This window comes from Gopherus evgoodei, chromosome 1, assembly GCF_007399415.2.
Source record: "Gopherus evgoodei ecotype Sinaloan lineage chromosome 1, rGopEvg1_v1.p, whole genome shotgun sequence".
NCBI lineage: Eukaryota > Metazoa > Chordata > Testudines > Testudinidae > Gopherus > Gopherus evgoodei.
The window spans coordinates 52,377,038-52,394,310 of record NC_044322.1 but is presented as its reverse complement, the minus strand read 5'-3'; the positions used below and the strand labels follow the sequence as shown (position 1 = coordinate 52,394,310).

Genomic DNA, 17,273 nt, shown 5'->3' with positions numbered 1-17,273 from the left:
TTAAAATCTATTCAGCTTAAAAGGGGCACTACAAATTAAAAAATTACTTTTCTATGAAAACTGTTTGTCTATTGTTATTACAAGTGACAAGATAACTATGCCTGAATAGATTAGAAAAAAAATATTTCCCTGTTTGTTCACTTTGTTTATTCGACAGCAATTTCTGTGTAGTCAGTTTCAGTATGGTTAGTTTTGCACAGAAACAGGGAAGGGGAAAAAAGGTTTCAAAATTGAAAAATGTAGCAACAAAGATTAGCAGTGGTTTCAGGAAAGAAGTAGTACTTAAAACTATTTTAAAAACCCTTACTGAAATTGACAATGTCCCTATAAACGTAAGAGGGATAGCAATCTTTTAGATAGTTATTATCTGATAATTATTGTATCAGACAGCAAACGATTGTATGACAAGACAGCAATGTCAGAGAATTAAAGAAAAGCCACACTGAATAACCATCTAGTGCCCCCCCTTTGCTATACACACACACAGGGCCGACGGGGGGAGGAAAGCTGGTACAAATTACCAGGGCCTGGTGGTCCAGAAGGGGGCCCGGCTTCCTCAGCTTCATCAGCCCTGTTTAGCCGGTCCGCCCTTGCTGGGGGGCCCAAAAAAAATTCTTCACCAGGGCCCAAACCCTCTCTCGGCGGCCCTGTTACACAACTGGTCTCTGTTGTAGGTTCTCAAGAATCCTGTCCAGTCCAAATTTTGAATACTTGCTGTGCCTGGTCTGCAATAACTTCCATTAGAAGCCTTATTCCAATGCCTAATTGAGATTATTGTTAGAAAAGTTTCCTGACATCTCATGTAAATTTTCATTTAACATTTTCATCTGCTTCTATCATTCAAATAACAGTAGAGAGATACGGTAAAACCTCAGAGATACAAACACCAGAGTTATGGACTGACTAGTCAACCAGACACCATGTGAAAGCAGAAGTAACCAATCAGACAGCAGCAGAGACCAAAAAAAGAAAAAGCAAGTACTGTATTGTGCCCGTATTGCATCTTAAAGGTAGACCTAGGCACATCTGGGCTGCCTGTCCCCACCCATACCCCCATGGCAGTCACTTATAGCAAGATGCTGGGGCTGCCAGCCCAAGGCGTGCATGCGCACACGGACACACACACGTGCATACAGACACACAAACCCCTACCTGGAGGGGGATGTGCTGTTTTTACCTCTCTTCCCTAGGCTGGGAGGGCGACATGCTGTTTTCACACACACCCTTGCAGAGAGGGGGACAAGCCTGCAAATTCATGTGCTGCTGAATCCTGGCCTGGAGTATCAGCTGCTGGCTCTGGAGCCCAAATTGTGCTTTGTTCAGAGTTATGAACATTTCAGAGTTATGGACAACCTCCATTTCCAAGGTGTCCATAACTCTGAGGTTCTACTGTAAGAGGTAATGACTTACAAAGGAAATGTTGATGGATTAATAGCCAGACCTAACTTTGACTGAACCTGAATTCAACTGGAGTATTTTTATACAGTACACCTCTACCCTGATATAAGATGAATTTGGATATAACACGGTAAAGCAGTGCTCCGGGGGGTGGTGGGGCGGGCTGCACACTCCAGTGGATCAAAGCGAGTTCGATATAAAGCGGGAAGATTTTTTGGCTCCTGAGGACAGCGTTATTTCGGGGTAGCAGTGTACTAGTATGCCTTGATAAAAAGATAACTAAGAGGAGATATGATAACTGTGTAGAGTATCTAAAGTGTAGCTGTAGCTGTGTTGGGCCCAGGACATTAGAGAGACAAGATAGGTAAGGTAGTATCTTCAACTGGACCAACTTCTCTTGGTGAGAAAGACAAGCTGTCTAGCCACATAGAGCTCTTCTTCAGGTTGTCTTTCTCACCATGAGAAGTTGGTCCAATAAAAGATATTACCTCACCCACCTTGTCACTAGAGTATCTAATGGGAGTCACTATCAAGTTGGGGGCAGGGCTGTGTTACCATGCTACTTTCCTTGATGATCCTTTGCTCCCACAGAAACTCTTCTCCAGGGATCCATAAAGTAGCACTGGTGTTGACTTGTATGCAACCTGCTTTCTAGTGCTATCATGGCATAGTGGGACCATCTGAGACAAACAGAGGAAAGCTATAAAGGAGAACAAAATAGGGCAATGATGTCAATTACCTTTGTTTTACATTTCTTTTCCAGGACTCTTCTCTCTTGCCAGTTCTGTAGTCTGATATGTTTTAAGTTTTCTTCAATATCCTTGAAGAAAAAAATAAAATGCTCATAAAGTTCAAAAAGTACAATTATACATCCACTCTTCAGAACCAGAGTATGTATAGACTATGTATAAAGTGTATGGTTTATGGTGTACATATATTAATTGCTCTTTATGAGTATTCTCCTGATTGCTTCACTGCTAATTGGAATGGAACAGCAAATAACTGCCAACGTTAGCTAACTTGGCAAAAAAAAAAAGTTAGGAAACTTTTTGAAAAGTGCAAACCTCTGATTTTTCAAACTCCCATATTTAAAGAATACTTTGTCAGATTACCCCCAACAAACCAAACCCCTGCTCTGACACAGGACCAGTATAAGAAGTTTCAGATTCATCTAGTTCTAATTTGAGAGTCAGTGAAAAATCAAGTTTAGAATGGAAATATGGGTACAACCTTAACTGTGGAAAGACTAATCGCCCTCCATAGTATCTTGTCTCATCATGGCACTTAAAATGTTATTTAATTATATCACTTCATTTTCCTACATCCAATGCCACAACATAGCTACCTGTCAAATAAACAGGAAAATTAGAATATCCTAAGGCATCAGGTGCATCACCATCTTCGTAATAAAATATCCAAACAATTTTTGGATTTTAATTAACACGTGAAGCATAAGAAAACTCTCTCATATACGTGGAGCAAGTCCATGAACACAGCTGAAGTCAAGGAGGTGCTTAGTCCACAGCTGCACTGCGCCATCTATTAGATGTTAGGAGAATGGGTTTCTGTGCTGTTTTAATCCTGATTTCCCATAAACTGGCTGTGCCCTTGATTTAAAGGGCACTGAATCAGGTCCCAGATGCAAGTGGTCTCAATATACTCTGTACTCTCTAGTATAAAGAAATAAACTACCTGGGGTCAAGTCACGCCTTAGAATTACATAGCACACTGACATCATCCATTCCAAAATGTGCATGTCTATTTTCCACCAATTCCCCTGTTGCAACTCCCTGATAACCATCCTATAAAAAGAAATAGTCAAACTCTCAAAATAGTCAGGCCAAATCCTCTCCCCAGTCCAAGTAACTGGGCTAGCTGGCTGCTGCAGAAGTCTCTGTGGTCTGGAAAAACGAGAATGGAGCCACTCTTCAGCTGCTAGTCCCTCCTAAGAGCTGGAGTTGGTTTGCCAGCCCTTGGTGAGGAACAAGTGGAGGATCTATGCTACAGGGGATCCTCTGGCCCTACATCTCCTCTCAGCTTGTTCCCAAGTCTCTTCCTGGCCAAGAAGTCCCAATGGAATTTGGCTCTAACTTACTCCCTGTGCAGCCTCTGCAAGTCTTGCTCCTCCACAGCAAAACTGAACCTGCTTAGCTCTGCATGGAGCCATCCACACTCATGAAGATCTGCCCGTGTGAGTGGATTCCACTGCATGCCACTTTTAAAGCATGAAAAAAGGAACAGATTTCTTTAAATAAAGCAAAAATACATCACAGTAAAAGTTGAGGAGAAACAATATTGACCTGAACAAATCAGGACCAAAAGAGAGAAACTTCTCAGGCTAGACATAAAATGAACATAGGGACATAAAATCTCACATGCAGTAAAAAGTGACTCTATCGGATCTAAGTTATTTTTCATGTGTTCCTTATTTCCTTGACTACTACTTCTCAGAGTTCTCAGAGAAATAGACTAGAGGTGTGCAGGATCACATTAACCTACTGTACTTTAGTTACTTTGCAGTAATGTGTTCAAACTCGATTACAGAATGTCGGTACCTGGACTGGTGGTTCTCTTCTTCCAGGAGTATCTTTTGGATCGGGCTGGCCCCCAGCTTTTCCATGTTTCACAAGATAGGTTTTGTCTTTTATTTGTGGATTCTCCTAAAGGATGTATTTACAAAATGCTTGTTTCAGTTACTGGGTAAATTAGATATTGACTTTAAATGATCGCTTCTGGAATTGTGCAGGGGGGGGAGTTGTTACCTGCAATGCTCCTGCTTTGAATCTAAGTTCTTTTACATCACTGTGGTACTGTTGCCGAATTTTCTGTAATTGTTTCAGGTATTCCTGTTAAACAGCACCAGGTTTAGAATATTGTGCATGCAGTTTCCCTTAGAAACAACATTTTTAAAGAAAAAATAATACATGGACATCCAAATTATCTGTATAACTATATATAGTAATATTGATTCTACCTTAATATCTTAATGTAGTTACATTTGTTTTAATAAGTAAGTTCATTATAAATTAAATACATTAGCATGTAATTTTTGTGTATCCATATCAGAAGTACCAGTAAGTATTATTACTATTTTATCAATCAGACAAAAGCATCACAGAATCAAGTACAGTTTATATAAAAAATATAAGTAATCTCCATGGATAACAATATATTGCGTAAATAGCATCTCTAAATGTGGTAGTGAAGGGTGAAACTGGGAACAAAAACTAAGAGAATAATATATCTTTTGGTTTGTGCACATGGGGACTCATTCTCCTCTCACACAGTTTTTACAACAATATAATTCTACTGACTTCAAAGGAAGTGAGATCAAAATCAGGACTGTGCTCTTTCATATGGCTACTCAAATCAGTTTCTTGTACCAGGACCTTACCAGGTGGTGATGGTGCTATACAACCTGCATACGAATCCAGCTAATACTCTACTTGTGGACAGGACAAAGAGTATCATTTTTCACAAATGGAAAGTATAATTGCCAATTAGTATAATATAATGGCTCTGGCCAACTAAGATGAACATGTCTTTTACCTCTTCTTTCATTTCATTCCTTCTAGCCAGATCCCTCTGATGGTCTTTGAGCTGCTCTTCCATCACTTCCTGCGGCTGGATCTGGTTGTGACGTGGGTCAGCAGAGGATGGTCGCAGTCCCTGTTGATATGCAAAAGATCATTTCCAGAGCAAAGGAATTTCCATTTAGAGATTTTTCTCTTCTGAGTTCCCCGCCCCCACATACACCCCAATCAAAAGAGCCATAAGTACAGTACATATTTCAGGGAGAAATAGTATAATGGTATTTTGCATTAGGAGGTTTTTCTTACAATAAAAAGTAAAACCTTGAGAAAAAAATTGTGGAGTAAATCAATTAAAACATTACAGCAGAGTTCCCTATTTGTCAGTGCTATATTTTGCTGTGAGAAAGACATAAGTTCATCTCCTGGGCTTTCACTCATTTCCACTTTAGTGACTGTATTCTATAATTCAGTTTATACATACCAACTGCTTTTCCACTTTCATCTTGTACTGCTGGGCTTCGAGCCGTCTTTGAAGATACTCTGCAGGCCTGACAGAACACAGTGACATTCAGCTACGATATTTTTGTTTACAACTTTCAGCAAATTATACTAACATGGAAGCTCCCTATATATATACACACACACCCAGAAATTTATTTGTTTACCAGGAGTTACTTCCTGAATTCTAGCTATACTGTGCTAAACGTATAAAGAATGTACTATTGAGTAACCATATATTCACTTGACCTCTGTCTCTTGCCCTCTCCACTCATACCAGTCTTCTGAAGTTTGAGAAATTAAACAATACTCTTTTGTAATGCATTCACACAAGAACCAACAGTTAAAGTTCCATGTTCCATCCTAAATGTTGCATTTTCTAACTTCCGTGTACCTGTAACACCCTCATTTTGTATTAGTAGGGGGTTTTCATAGAATTTTTTTTTTTTTTTAGTTGCAAAACAATCAGCAGTCACTTGTAAGTTCCTTGGTCCTCAGTTATTTGGCATCAGGTCTTCTGAATGCTACTGTCATTCAAAGAACCAAACTCAACTTAGTTTGTCCTTAACATCCTGAATTTAGCCATCCTTAAGCAAGGTATCCTAAATTCAGTCACCCTTAACTGAGATATCCCCAACCCTGCCTTCCTTGACCAAAACCTTATAACCTAGCCTACCTTAACTGCAGCTTCCCAAACAAGTCACTATTTACATCTGGCATCCCTGAATCCTTAACCTGGTCTACCTTATGCAATGCTTCTTGAACCCATTGGACAGACAGCCTCAGAAATAGGAGAACGCTTCCCACTGTGGAGCCTGAATGAGGAAGGCTGTGAAGTTTATAAATGTTCAGGAGAAAGGAACCTTTCTATGGAAGCTATAGTATAAGCTCTGCAGGAGGAAATCTCTCTGTGGCCTACCCGAACCCCAATCTCCAGGCAAGAGAACAATATTGGTACTGCTGTGTTTAGAGCCTTCTAAGTAATTGACGTCGGGGTGGCAGGAGACAGCGGAAGAACAGCCTATAGCTCTTAAAAAGCACATGTCCAGATAAGGGTAGTTTTATTTCTCCCACAATATTTGGACTGGGAGCTGAACGGAAATCTAGGACAAGTTTCTACAATTAACTGTTTCAAATGTCATGAAAATACATTCAGAAGTGAATCTCTAGGTTGAATTGGGTAGATAGAAATGGACATTTCATTTTTTCTTGTTGAATCATATGTAATATAAGAACCACATCAAAACCTGAGCAGGAAAAGAATTACATGGAATGGGTGACTCTGCTTCTACAGCTCAACATTGCTACATGATCAGAAAAATTGAGGAGTCAAGATATTGGTGATTCTTCAGTAATTAAACTGAGGGAAAGGCTTACCACTCAGGTGGGGGTGGTGCAACTTGTCCTTTCTGTTTATAATACTCCTCGACTCTTTGGTTGATGCGAGAAAGGTCGTCTTGTACATAAAGTCTCTTCTGCAAGTTGTCAAGTTTATCATAGTAATGACCATAATGTCCATGTACTCTGGCAGCTTCTGGCCTTTCTGCCATCTTAAATCTGGAGCGCCAATGCTGAAAATACATATAACAGGTTGAAATTTCAAAGGTAATGAATGATCATTCTTAACCCAAGACATAAAAACTAGCATCCAGCTTATCATCCTCTGCACTGGTCACATTTTTAAGGCAAGTTCCATTCCCACTTCCCATTTTTAGTTAGGTGATAATACTAGCTGTCTACACTATACCCTAGACAACTTCCCCATACCTTTTCACACCTCATCTAGAGGCTTCCTGGCTTCCAGAGGCACATTTTTCTTACTGCAGTCCTTTCCTGTCTACTCATTACTTCAGCTCTCCTCATTCAGGAGCTCTCCTCATTGTGAGTCAGCCAATAGTTCTTTATGTCTATAAACTAGATACATTAGAGCCACTGTAATAAATTTTACTCACATTGCTCTGAAGCCCTGAATGAATTCCAGGGGTGGCTTATTATGACACACTTTATTATGAAACTTGGATATGAGGCAGCTCTATCTACACCTTTAACTATATTTCAGGAGTTACCCAGGAGGAAGGTTTAATTTCTCAGATATATACAATTTTGATAGAAAAAGATGCTGATAAGAAAACAACCCAGATGAAAAGATGGGAGAGGGATTTGGACAAAGAAATTGAGAAAGGGGATATACACCTTCAATTTGTATAGCTCAGAGACTTAAAAAATATATATACATTACTGTATAAATGGCATATGACTCCAGTTTAGATCCATCATATTTTTGCTAATAGGGAGGCTGCAGGGAAAGGGAAACATATTTGCACTTATAGTGCTTTCATCCAGGAATTAGACAGTTTTGGGAAGAAAATTATTTAAAAAGATTAATCTCGTGACAAAACATCAGCTTCCTAGAGATCCCCTGACAGGCTTACTTAATGCTCTGGTAAAGGAGCTTCATTTTAAACAGAACAAATTATTTTATTTTGTTATTATTAGCAGTTAGACTTTGTATTGAACTTTATTGGAGAAATGTGACACCCGCCCCCGCCTTCTTCTATGGAATTGTGGAATGGTAAAATATGGATTGTTCTTGTAGTGGAAAAACACAAGTACATACACAAGAGAAGTGCCAGAAAGAGGATAGGTACTGTACTTAGAAATTGGTCACTTTTTCTAGCGTACTCAGAAAAGGAGGGGTCCTCAACTGGCAAGCCAGAATATTTAGCCAGGTTGTTTGAGTGTTACTTATTCAGGATCAGGTTAATAATGTATTATATAGTTATACAACATATTAACATAATATTTCAGGCCCTACCAATTTCACAGTCATAGGATTTTAAAAATCATAAGTTTCATAATTTCAGCTATTTAAATATGAAAATTCATGGTGTTGTAATTGTAGGGGTCCTGACTCAAAAAGGAGTTGTGGGGGGATCACAAAGGTTATTGTAGGGGGTGGGAGGGCTACGGTAATGCTACTCTTACTTCTGCACTGTTGCTAGCGGCGGCGCTGCCTTCAGAGCTGACCAGTTGGAGAGCGGCACCTGCTGGCTGGAAGCCCAGTTCTGAAGACAGAGCTGCGGCCAGCACCAGCACAGAGTAAGGATGGCATGGTATGGTATTGCCACCCTTACTTCTGGGCTGCTGCCTGCGGAGCTGGTCCCTCAAGCTCTGTAAGTCTTGTAGGCACAATACCTGGGCAATAGGCTGCTGGACTCTTGAAGGAGGTTTCCATTCATTACTTTGTAATAATTCCTGTTTCTTGACAGGTGCCACCATCCTGAATCTTGGAGGACGATGGTCCTGGACTCTCACTTTTTGAAGTTTAGGAACTTATTTAACAATAAAAAATATAATTGTAATCTTAATTATTCCTACTGTTCTTATTACACAATAATTATAACTGTAATAAAGTGCATATGTCTAATACACACTGAACAGTCTAATAAATATCCCTTTGGCCTTGTCTACACTACAAAGTTTTGTCAACAAACCAGTGAATGTGTACACAGCAATGCAACTTTTGACAGCAAAAATGCCCTGTTTTGGCGACAAAATAAAACCACACCAACAAGAGACATAAGGCTTTTTGCTCAAAACTTTTGTCGACAAAGTACCAGTGTAGACACCACACTTGATTTTATCGCCTTATTTGGCCTCCAGGAGATGTTCCACAATGCAGTTTGAACTCCACTGCCCTGCAGCCAGGTAAACAACCATCCACCTCTACCCCTTAGAAATCCCGGGAATTTTTGAAATTCCATTTCCTGTTTGCTCAGCATGGAGAGGTCTCATCACATCTTCTCGGGTGACCATGGCAGGTTATCACAAGAAATACTCTCCTGCTTAGACCACTGTGAAGCTGCTGGATCTTATACTTAGCCCTGCCATGAGTACAGGAGACTAGACTAGATGACCTCTCAAGGTCCCTTCCAGTCCTATGATTCTATGATCTTCTCAGCACATAGGGAGAGGAGGCTGTGCAGTCCCAGCTGTGCTTGAGCCATAGGAATTTGGATACCTACGGGCAGATTGCTCGAGGACTGTGCGAAAAGGGCTGTGATCGGGACATGCTGCAGTGCAGAGTGAAGATAAAGAAGCTGCGGCAGGCGTACCATAAGGCAAGGGAGGCAAACTGTCGCTCTGGTGCTGCACCTAAGACCTGCCAGTTCTATAAGGAGCTGGATGCTATCCTCAATGGCGACCCCACCTCCACCACAAAGAGCCCCTTGGATACTACGGTGGGCCTGGAGGTGGTGGAAAGAGGACCTTACCCAGAGGATGAAGTAATTGATGAAGTTAGATGTGCAGCTCCTGGCAGGGTTGCTCAGTGGGGCAGCCAGCCAGGAACTGTTCACCACTCTAGAGTGTCTAGCCAGTCTCAGCAGTTGCTCTTCGGTAAGCAAGAAGCAGGAGAGGAGACGCCTGGCAAGTGGCTGTGTAGTACAGACGTGGGTTCAGGGCACAGAAATGTGGGAGGCTTAGCTTCACAAAGATTATGCAACTTACAACACACAGCTATGACTATGGGAATATTAACCTCATTAAGGTCTAACCTGCCATAAAGACATCGCCAGCACGTCTTTAATCTGCCAAAGGTACATTCCACAGTCATCCAGCACCTACTGAGCCTGTTGTTGACCCGCTCCTTACTGCTGTCCAGATTTCTCTTGTATAGTTTCATGAACTACAGCTGTAAGAGGTATGCTGGGTCTCCCAGGATCACTATGGGCATTTCAACATCCCTCACTGTAATCTTCTCATCTGGAAAGAAAGTCCCTGCTTGTAGCTTTCTATACAGGCCCATGCTCCTGAAGATGTGTGCATCATGTACCTTCCCGGACCACCCCGTGTTGATGTCACTGAAACGCCCACGGTGATCCATAAGCACCTGCAATACAATGGAGAAGTACCCCTTCCTACTGATGTACTCCATCCAATGTGGTCTGGTGCCAAAATTGGAATATGTGTGCCATCTATTGCCTCTCCACAGTTAGGGAAACTAATTCCTGCAAAGCCATCCACTATTTAATGCACATTTCCCAGAATCACGGTCCTTCGCAGCAGGAGGCGATTAATTACCCTGCACACTTGCATTAACGCAGCCCCAACGGTCGACTTCCTGACTCCAAATTGATTTGCGACAGACTGATAGCAATCTGAAGTCGCCAGCTTCCACACACAAATTGCCAACACTTCTCTACTGATAGGGCAGCTCTTATTCTGGTGTCCTTGCGCCGCAGTGCTGGAGTGAGCTCCACACACAATTAGGTGGTTTTCCGCATCCAAAAGTTCTGTAGCCACTACTATTCATCCCACACCTGCATGATACAATCCCACCATGCGGTGCTTGTTTCCCTAGGCCAAAAGTGACAGTGCACCCTCTACAGCTGTTCTGTGAATGCCAAAAGCAATCTAAAGTTGCTCCTACCCATATCACACAGCATGTCAGGCAACTGGGAGTCTTCTTCAGTTAAGAACTTTGCGATTAACTGCACTGCCATCCATGATGTCTTAATGATAGTTATCAGAGCATAGGAAAGCAGTGTAGGATCCATCCCTTCTCACAAAGATTCCAAGGGTCACAGCAAAGAAGGGCCATTGAAAAATTACGTGAAAGAAAGCCAGAAGCCCATGGAATGCTGGGACAAAAAGGGACAAAAAGCAATGTATCACAGGACATTGAGCCAGGTCCCAAGATGTGCCGCAATCCACTCCACCTTCCCACAACACTTAGCGATAGAAGCTGTCGAGCTGGACTGTGGGATAGATACCCACAGTGCACTGCTCACACTGTCAATGATAGTGCCCCAAGTGTGGATTCGCTCTGCCGATAGAGGGAGCGTGAGTGTGAACATGACAGACCAATTTCTATTATGCTGATTTTTGAGTGTCGATATCACTTTTGTCAACAAAACTTTCTAGTGTGAACAAGGCCTTTATATGCCACCTTAACTAGATTAATAATACTATACACCTCACCTCATGCCTTACATCCAAAGAGTCCAAAGCTTTCTGAAAGCATTAATTAATTAAGATTCAGAACACTCTTGTGAGGTAGATATCCTTTCACTCATTTTACAGATAAGTAAACTGAAGCACAGAGAGATTTGTTCAAGGTTACACAGAGATTCAGTGCTGGACTCAAGAATAGAACGTAGTAGTTTTGAGATCCAGGGCCAGACTTCAATGCAGTTAGCCCCCTAATCTGCATAGGCACATCTGTAAATCCCACTAGATGCCTAGCTGCACCTGTAGACCCCAAAATACCTTTGTAACTCTGGCCCTCAGTCAAGTCCTCTAGCCATCAGACAACACTTCACCATAGTTCTTCAGAACCATAAGAAAAAAGAGCTGCAAAATGAGAAATTCAATTTATCCATGCCCCGGGTAAATTAAGAGGACTGTAAGCCACTCCAATTTGAGTCTCGCAGTCAGTGCCATTGCAAAGACCTCAACACTAATGAAGAGAGGTGGTGCCCTTTGTGAGAAGGAAGCAGACTGTTAATATAGTCCTAAGTATGGACTGTCAACTGCAAAGAGTATCATGACTAGGGGATTTATTGCAGCTAGCATCCAAGCTTATGGATAAAATTTTCAAAAATGCTTCTGTGACTTAGGAGCCAAGTCCCATTTTCCAAAAATAACATAGGCACCAAGGAGCATCAATCTAATTGAAAGTCAGTGATACGTATGCTCCTCAGTGCCTAAGTCCCATTGGAACATGGGACTTGGCTCCTAAGTCACTCTGGAACATCTGAAAATGTTATCCAAAATTCCTAGAAGTTAAAAAACAAATAAAAAAGAAACCAACCAATATCTATGTCTGCAAATTTGTTTTAACTAACTTTGTTCTTCTATAAGTAACATTGTGGAGTATTTGTGATATACTGAAGAACGCAGATAGGGTACGTATACCTGACTTACCAGTGGGCGTCAGTTACAAATCCAACATTGTTGTCTTTCACATTTTGATCTAATATATTATGTTATTTTGCAAAATGCTGTCAGCTGACAAAATAATACAATGTACTTGTCATGTTACTATTGAGATGTTTTATTTGTGCCACAAGTACAAATGAGATTATTATTTATTTTTACAGCACCCAAAAGTGTGCTCAGTGCTTTACACAATACATAGCAACAGAATGACCCTGCCCAGATAAGCTTAAAATCTAATGATAGATGCAATGGATGAGTTGAGGAAGAACAAGGATTACAGCAATAAGAGTACGTGTTCAGTTAGTTAGGCATGTGCACTTAATACTCCAAAGATATGTCTGGTTTTTTAAATAATTATTATTATTGACTTTTCTTGTGGGTGATGAGGAAGGAGTGCTCCTTAAAGGGCATTTGTTCATATGACAAAATCACTGTGTAACGTAAAACAAATAGTGGTCTGTGCCCCAGAAAAGTGCAGCACTGCAATAGCATATGTTTTGCAGGATAGGATTGGGGTACCTTGGCAGAGCCAAGCAAGGACACTTCTTCCAACAATGGCCTTGAACTACAGGTAGCTGCAAGTTATAGCAGTCCCTCAGTTTTGTAAATTATATTAAGTTTAACCACAAAAGTTATTTTAAACCACAGGTTCAGCACATCCCCATGACAGCTTCCACCAGCTGAGCTTCTATGGCGACCTGGATTTCAATGGAAGTTGCCTTTCGCTGGTGGAATATCTGGATAGGGCAGTGGTGTAAACAATGCTTGTCCTCCCTCCAGGGTGGAGTGTCTCTGCTAGTGAAGTTCTCCACCCCTGCATTAGCAATGCTAAATCAAACCCTTGATGTGCAAGTCACATTAAAAACTGCTGAAAAAGGTAAGTCCACCACAACGATTATCATTGAATCATAGAATCATAGACTTTAAGGTCAGAAGGGACCCTTATGATCATCTAGTCTGACCTCCTGCCCAATGCAGGCCACAGAATCTCACCCACCCACTCCTGTATCAAACCTGTGTCTGAGCTAATGAAGTCCTCAAACCTTATCACGCATCTTCACTTCTGGATAGTACTAAGATTAGATTAGAACCAACATTAATTTATAATAATGTATGTATTTTATTATTATGTCATAAAACAAGACTTACCCTGCACCAGCTTGGCTACAGGCTGTGCTGCTGGTCTTTTTTTATGTATAACAGTGTGACTGAATTCTTCATGTATTACCTATAAGCAAAAAGTATCTGTTACAACAGTCTGTGCTGCATTTTGTTTAATAGATTCATAGATTTCAAGGCCAGAAGGTACTATTTGTGATCATCTACTCCAATCTTCTGTATGTATAAGCCATAGAACTTCCCCAGAATAACTCCTAGAGCCGTGGATCTCAAGCAGGGATCCAGGGCCCCCTGGGGGGCCACAAGCAGGTTTCAGGGGGGCTGCCAAGCAAGGCCAGCATTAGACTCACTGGGGCCCAAGGCAGAAAGCCAAAGTCCCATCGTATGGGGCTGAAGCTCAGGGCCCTGAGCCCCGATACCTGGGGTTGAAGCTGAAGTCTGAGCAACTTATCTTTACAGGGGGCTCTTGTGGCGGGGGGCCCCAGGCAGTTGCCCTGCTTGCTACACCCTAATGCCAGTCCTAGATTTTATATGCAGAAAACCAGTCGTTGTGGCACAGGTGGGCCGTGGAGTTTTTATAGCATGTTGGCGGGGGGACTGGGGATTTCCAAGAAAAAGGTTGAGGACTCCTATCCTAGAGAATATCTTTTAGAAAAACAATCAATCAATTTAAAAATTGCCAGTGATGGAGAATCCACCATGAGCCTGTGTAAGCTGTTCCAACGGTTAATTACTCTGCTGTTAACAAATTTACACCTTATTTCCCATCAGAATTTGTCTCGCTTCAATGTCCAGCCACTGAATTGTGCTATACCTTTCTCTGCTAGATTGAAGAACCTATTATTAAATATTTGTTTCCCATGTAGATACTTATAGACTGTAATCAATCACCGCTTGACCTTCTCTTTGTTTAGCAAAATAGACTCATGGAGCTATATCACTATCAGGCAGGTTTTCAAGTCCTCTGATCGGAGCTATATCACTATCAGGCAGGTTTTCAAGTCCTCTGATCATTCTCATGGCTCTTCTCTGAACCCTCTCCAATTTATGAACATCCTTCTTGAACTGTGGGCACCAGAACTGGGCACAGTATTCCATTAGAAGTCGCACAGTAACAAATACAGAGGTAAAATAACCTCTCTACTTCTATTCAATTTTCCTCCAATGATGGCCTTAGACCTTTTGGTCACAGCATCGCACTGGGAGCTCAGTATTCAGCTGATTATCCATCATAACCCCCAAATCTTTTTCAAGGTCATTGTTTCCCATGATAGAATTTCCCATGGTGTAAGTACAGGCTATTTCTTTGTTCCTAGATGTATACATTTACATTTACCCATATTAAAATGCATACTGTGCGTCCTGCTTACCAGCGAGCAAGATTGCTCTGCATCAGTGATCTGTCCTCTGCTTTTTTTTTACCACACCCCCCAATTTTTGTGTCATATGCAAACTTTATCAATGACGATTTTGTGTTTTCTTCCAAGTCATTAATAAAAATGTTTAATAGGTCCAAGAACCAAACCCTATGGGACTCAGCCCACTAGAAACACCCATTTGCTGATGATTCCCCATTTATAATTACATTTTGAAACCTACCAGTTAGCCATCTTTTAATCCACTTAATGTGTAGTTTTTTAATCAAGATGTCATGCGGTACCAAGTCAAATGCCTTGCAGAAGTCTACGCATATTATGTCAATACTATTACCTTTATCAACCAAACTTGTAGACTAATTAAAAAAAGAATAAGGATGTGTCAAAGTTCTGGCAGCAACACAAGAAACTCACTTCAGGGGGCAAGTAGTTGGTAATGCGCTTCTCCAAGAAGGGCTTTTTTAATATGGAATTGATAGATGGTCGATCTCTTGGAGATATTTTAAACAGCTGGGAAATTAAAATCCTCAGGTCATAGGAATACTTTGGAGACACTGGGATAAAATGTCCTCTGCAGATGTTCAGCACCAGCTGGTGTAAACTGTTGCCTTCAAACTGAACAATAAAATATATCAATCAATAATAATTACTGCCACTTGATATAGGAGGTAATGACTGCACACTGCCATTTAAAATCAGTAAGCAAGATCACTGCAGCAAGAAGGGAGGGTACCTGGCACTTTTCTCAGTACCGTTTCCATGCCAGCCTTTCTGCCCCGTCAATCAATACTGCTCGGTGTGACATCTACATGATTTTATAAGCAGAGTGGGAGCTTAACTTCCGCTGCTTCCGCGAAGCTGGTCCTCTCCAGTCACTCTGATCAGCCTATACTTTACTTTCTATTCCACACAAAGCTCAAGAGCGGAACACCAATCAAAGGAATGCTCCTTCCTGTAATACATTGTGTCTAGTTTCTTCTGGCATTAAAATGCTTCCATATCAAATGAAAGTGTTTGGAAAATGTTTCCAAGAACTCAACATGAATTTGGATTTCAAAATCTGCAATAAATTAGATCAATATTTTCAAACTTGGGCATCTAAAGTTAGGCACCTAAAGCCATATTTAAGCACCAAAGTTTGAAGTTTGGCTTTAATTCTTTCTTTAGTATATCTTCATACATAAATTCCCATTGCAGTTTCATTTGGACAAGATATTCTTCTTTATTTCCTGTTACTTATACAGCGTCGCTGTGCACTGTTAAACAATAGCCATGTCCCATTCCAAAGACAGATGTATTTTAATGCTGGTTGATTCTTATACACAAAAGTTAGTAAAATGCCTTGGGATCCTCTAGGATAAAAGGCACACAATGATTTCTTCCACTGTCTCCCACTTTGCCATTTAATTCTAATTAGCTGAGATGCAAGCGCCTTCCTAAAGGCTAGGGCTTTGTCACTGGTCCACACTGGATTTTCTGAAGCTTTCACCTCCCAATTCCTAGCTCCAGGACAGCTCTCACCTAAAAAGTAATGATTCAGAAGTGTATCTGGCCTAAGTGTGTTGGAGGTGAACACACTTAGAACAAAATTAGCAGTGCTATGTGGAAGAACACAGTGTGTGTCTGTGTGTACATTTCACTTTGTTTCAATATGCCCAGAACAGACTTCATGTGAGAAATTAAAGTAAAGAATTGAGGAGCATATTCTAATACTAATTGCATTAAATTGCAAATGTTTCCTTCCAACAGGCTGTCTTTGAAATATTCTCATTGCAACAATTTTCTGCCTTGTTCAATCTTTTTTTGAAATAATATGATATTAGTCAGATTGTGAAGATACTTACCGGATGCTTTAAAGTGCACAGCTCATAGAGGACACAGCCAAGAGACCAAATATCTCTGTGGATGAAAGCCATTCAAAAGTCAGGAGAACACCTCTAACATTTTCATAAGTATAGTACAATCCGCTCACCTCAGCATTCAAACTACTTGAAGATACTTCACCAAAAGTTGTTAATACCATAATTTGTAGAGAGATTGGTGCCAAATCTAACCTGGAAAAGACAGTTACCTTTTCTGTAACTGGTGTTCTTCGAGATGTGTCGCTCGTGTCCATTTCACAATAGGTGTGCTTGCTTGCCACATGCACAGGTGCCAGAAGTTTTTCCCCTAGCAGTACCGGTAGGGGAGCGCCCTAGTGACCCTTGGAGTGGTGCCTCTGTGGCGTGGTATAAGGGGTGCTGCACTCCCCCCACCCTCAGTTCCTTCTTGCCAGACAAGTCCAACAGTGGGGAAGGAGGGCGGGTCATGGACATGTGCAACACATCTCAAAGAACACTAGTTACAGAAAAGGTAACTGTCTTTTCTTCTTCAAGTGATTGCTCATGTGCATTCCACAATAGATGAT

At 41.1% G+C, this 17,273-nt stretch overlaps 1 protein-coding gene across 1 annotated transcript in view; it reads right to left on the bottom strand.

Moving 5' to 3' along the window:
- LOC115652307 (serine/threonine-protein kinase Nek5-like) overlaps nt 1-17,273 on the bottom strand; it is a 42,106-nt gene that overhangs the window by 10,339 nt on the left and 14,494 nt on the right. Inside the window, exons 8-17 of the mRNA XM_030564191.1 lie at nt 16,711-16,765; nt 15,281-15,481; nt 13,521-13,599; nt 8,625-8,761; nt 6,807-7,000; nt 5,413-5,479; nt 4,948-5,067; nt 4,161-4,244; nt 3,954-4,058; nt 2,138-2,218 (exon numbers count right to left, since the gene is read on the bottom strand). Coding sequence (XP_030420051.1) covers nt 2,138-2,218; nt 3,954-4,058; nt 4,161-4,244; nt 4,948-5,067; nt 5,413-5,479; nt 6,807-7,000; nt 8,625-8,761; nt 13,521-13,599; nt 15,281-15,481; nt 16,711-16,765 — 1,123 coding nt within the window. The remainder of the gene's footprint in view (nt 1-2,137; nt 2,219-3,953; nt 4,059-4,160; nt 4,245-4,947; nt 5,068-5,412; nt 5,480-6,806; nt 7,001-8,624; nt 8,762-13,520; nt 13,600-15,280; nt 15,482-16,710; nt 16,766-17,273) is intronic.